General features: G+C 42.8%; 1 protein-coding gene across 1 annotated transcript; it reads right to left on the bottom strand.

The window, feature by feature from the left end:
* Nucleotides 1–978: 978 nt before the first annotated feature.
* On the bottom strand, nucleotides 979–2,461 carry LOC147887909 (uncharacterized). Its single transcript, XM_087393873.1, has 2 exons — nucleotides 1,482–2,461; nucleotides 979–1,322 (listed from the first exon to the last, which is right to left on the bottom strand). Exon 1 carries the CDS (start codon nucleotides 2,019–2,021, stop codon nucleotides 1,512–1,514), a length of 510 nt encoding a protein of 169 aa, XP_087249999.1. The 5' UTR covers nucleotides 2,022–2,461; the 3' UTR covers nucleotides 979–1,322; nucleotides 1,482–1,511.
* Between the last annotated feature and the right edge of the window lie 1,496 nt (nucleotides 2,462–3,957).

The following is a 3,957-nucleotide window of genomic DNA, read 5'->3' as shown; positions in this document are numbered from 1 at the left end:
ACAATTGGTCAAACCTTAGGTTATAAATCAGAATTAACTCAATCTCTTTTGGAGAGTCTCTTGGTGCAAAGTGTAACGACATATAGTACTCTCACTATCAATGTCATAAAAATGATGTCATTGCACTCTAAAATAAAGAGCTAGTGCTACAAATTTTCAAATGGAAAAAACAAAACTACACAACAAGTCACAAGGGATCTTAAGAAATGATGGCAAGCATGCCAAATGCTAACAAATATCTAGTCCTTACTAGTAATTATCCATGAAGCCATATACTACTAATGCAAGAGGGAACTTTGAGGGAATCTAATAAAAAAAGTGAATTTGATCAAGTGAGCTAGCCAATATAGAACTGATGAGAATAGCTAAATGGTTGAACTAATTGAGTGTTTGATGTCTCGAGTTTGAACGATAATTTCAACTAATCATTAAACATCACATCTTTATTTTAAAGTTTCACTTTAATTATGAAGAAATCACAATAAGCGACATTCATAATCATTCATACACTCCACTAAAATGATTCAAATGTAACATTAAAGGTTATTATCTCATCACTCTAGTGCTTCCACTTGATTAAGAGCTTAACATCCTTCTAATGCAATGTTCGTAATCGTTTTATTCGAAATCTTTTAAACGCATTGGAAACATGTGGGAATACAAGAACATGAGGGAAGATCCCTCTTGTGCGGCACAAGCATTCCGAAGGTAAACATTAAAGGGGTAGCTAAATTAATCAAAACGAAAGGAGAAACACTTCAAGTATCTCTCCTTTAGCATTCCGAAGGTAGACAGTAATCAAAACGAAAGGGGTAGCTAAATTAATCAAAACGAAAGGAGAGAGATACTATCTCTCCTTTCAAGTAAACATCCGAAATTTAAGCCATGATGCAACTTCAAGTATATATGTGAAGCTTATTTAAGCATGAGGATAACCTCAAAGAGGAGAATTGCCGAGATTGGGTATCTGAAAAACAGTGAAGGAAGCATGTTTCTATTCTACGTGACACAAAGCCGTATCACATCCAAACAAATTCGAAACCACGAAATAAAGCAATGTACAGTGCAAAATAGGAACGAAGCAATGTTACAGCGTGAGAAAACGTGAGGGCGTAATCATGTTATGATTTGCAAGGGCAAGGTGGCTATGGAAGAGAAGCTGTGTGGCCTGATAAATAGTGCTGTCTGTCCCGATGATACGAAGCTTTTTCTTCTGTTGTTGCAAACTCTTTGCTTCATGAGGCTGGTGATTTCTGATGTTTGTTTCATGTGGGCATATGCCCTTGCACCAGTTTTCGCACCAATCCTTTCGACCGTTGTCTCTGCAGCACCATTGACACCAGCCATTCTTAAGCACATTGCAAGTAACGGATCAAAGTTATTCTGCACGATCCATCCCTTCATACGTGGATAAAATATACGCTTCCTCCTTCAAGCTCTTTAGATTCGCAACTTCTCCGAGTTGGCAAAGAGGTTCTTACCTCCTGTTCTTTCCTCTCCAGCTATCGGGTTCAATAGGGAGGAGGCGGCGACGGTCCTCCGGCAGTTGGTTCTGGCGCGCTTTCGGGAGGCTCACTTGGACCTGGAGGAACGACTGGACCAGAGGATTGATACGGTGGGCTGTATGAGATAGCAGAGGGCGGAGGCGCCCACATTTCCCCTCTGTGGCATGGAGGTGGAGGAGGGGCATTTTTATTACCTGGCAGGACAGGAATGTCCTGTGGTGGAGGTGGGGTGATTGAAGGTAGAGGCGCTGCAGGGAAAGACCACACAACGGGGGGAGCGAGGTTGGGAAAATCTGGAAGAGGAACCGGGGCGGCGATCTGATAAGGCATGTGATGGGCGGGAGAGGAGCGGACGACTGAAGGAGAAGAGAACTTGGGGAATGGGACAGGGAGATCAGCAGCAACGTTGAGGAGGTTGGGATGAAGGCGGCGAGCAAGGGAAGGAGAGGTGCAGGAGGAGCTGAAAAGGAGGAGGAAGATAGGGAAGAAAGCTGGTAAGGAGCAAGGTGGCGCCATGGGAAGCTAGTTTGCTGGCTGCTGGGAGGAGACTGAGGAGAAGAGCAATCAAAGAAGGCGAAGAATGAAGAGAATATGGAAGGAGGAAGAGGCAACAGAAGGCCAAGCTTGGAAGTATACTATTATCATTGAGAGAGAGAGAGACACTGAATGTGGGGGCTTACAGCTTAAGCATAAAGCAGCTTGGAAGCATTTTCTTGTCACTGAGTGTGGGAGAGACAGTGTCTGTTTGTACGAGACACAGAGAGAGAGAGAGAGAGAGAGAGAGAGAGAGAGAGTATGTGTGTGTTTTGTTTAAAGCTTCAATGGGAAGCATAAGGAATAGAAGGAGAAGGTGAAGAAGGCTCGCTTAGCAAAGACACTATCAGTGAGTTGAGTGAATGAGTGAGTGACTAATAAGGGAGAGACTTCAGCATGAAGAAAGAATGAAAGGAGAAGGAGAAGGAGAAGGAAGTTGTGCAGTGGGAAAAGTCATGGGCATGGGACGGAGAGAGGCAAAGAGACTGTATGTACAGATTGTGTGTGTGTGTGAGTGTGTGAGAATGTGCCTCAGTGCCTGTCTATTTTTGTGTGTCTGTGTGTCTATGTGTGGGCAGATTCAGCTCTGCCAGCATGGTCAAGTGTGCTCAAAACTTTGGGCAGAATGAAAGAGACAGAAGTGTTTGAAAGCTTGAGCATCAAGAGACTCAAAGCTTGGGGACAATGGGGGAGTCAGTCACAGGGACACAGAAAGAGAGAGCGAGCCGAGAAAGAATGTGTTTTTCAAAGCTTGGGCTTCAAGAAAGGCACAGCTTGCAATGATCTTTGTCAGGGAGATAGAGAAGAGAGAGAATTGGTGTGTGAATCTATGTTTTCAAACACACACAAAAAAAGGCAAAGAAAAAGAGAGAGCATCATAAATAAGTAGTCCTTCAACAGTGTACCAACCTGGTGGTTTCCAGTGGCCTGAGCCCGCTCAGAGCACTCAATGCCCTCGCACGCTTGGCCCCCCTCTCACACGTACCCTTAATTCAATGGCTTAGTGTGTTGACCTTCACTTTCCGTACCCTTGCCTTTTGTTTAAATCAACAACGGCCATATAGCTATTACCCTACATAACCTCCCCCGTTTTAAGTACCCATCATACCAAATATGCTATCACGTGCACATGCTTCCTTTTTTGTTTTCCCGGGTATTGCGGTGCTTCCTTTTTTTAATCAGGTATTGCGATGCTTCCAGGGCTTAGCATGGGTCAACCCCGCACATGCTTCCTTTGCCATAGTGTTCATAGTAACATCCATTTTACCTAAGCTCCTCCATCTCAAGTACCCATGTCACCAAAATCGCTATACCGAGTGTAGAATAGATATGTCCCCATAGCGAACTAAAGGTCGAAAACCCCTATTAATTATTCTCCTTATCGAAACAAGAGGCACAATTAAACTAAGGTAATCTATGGCCCCAAATATCTAAGTATAACTTCACTTGCAAAACCCACATTTGAAAGTAAAAAAGGGGAAACTAATTAATTTGAATTTCAATTTAAAGTTGAGTATGGGCACATATACACACATATATTGACGCATTTCATGTCTTTCTCCCATGTTGTACTTCTCAAAAGATGCTCAAGTGTGGGCAAAGATCTCATAGACGTTGCTAAGCTATGTAGATACAAAAAGAAGATTATAGTGCACAACCTCCAAGTTACTCCCACATAATAAACATTTAAGTAGTCTTACATATTAAAGCATTCACACTCCCCTATTCAACAGGTAAGTGATACTCTCCTTAGTCTCCTATTTGACGGTTGATGCTCCCTTTCCATAATTGTTTTTCTTATCCTCGTTGCATACTTATCCCAATTTCCTTATCCCCGTTGAGTACTTATCCCAAAGTCCTCCATCAAATCCAATGGCTCTTTCATTCCTCTTAACGTCCATGGCTTTTACACAAGTAA

This window comes from Dipteris shenzhenensis, chromosome 22, assembly GCF_047967505.1.
Source record: "Dipteris shenzhenensis isolate YYH24624 ecotype China chromosome 22, Dip_SZ_1.0, whole genome shotgun sequence".
NCBI lineage: Eukaryota > Viridiplantae > Streptophyta > Polypodiopsida > Gleicheniales > Dipteridaceae > Dipteris > Dipteris shenzhenensis.
This window is presented reverse-complemented; position numbering and strand designations above follow the sequence as displayed.

What these genes read in the sequence shown, in the direction of transcription:
- LOC147887909 (XM_087393873.1), bottom strand. Translation starts at nt 2,021, where the DNA reads ATGGCGCCACCTTGCTCCTTACCAGCTTTCTTCCCTATCTTCCTCCTC.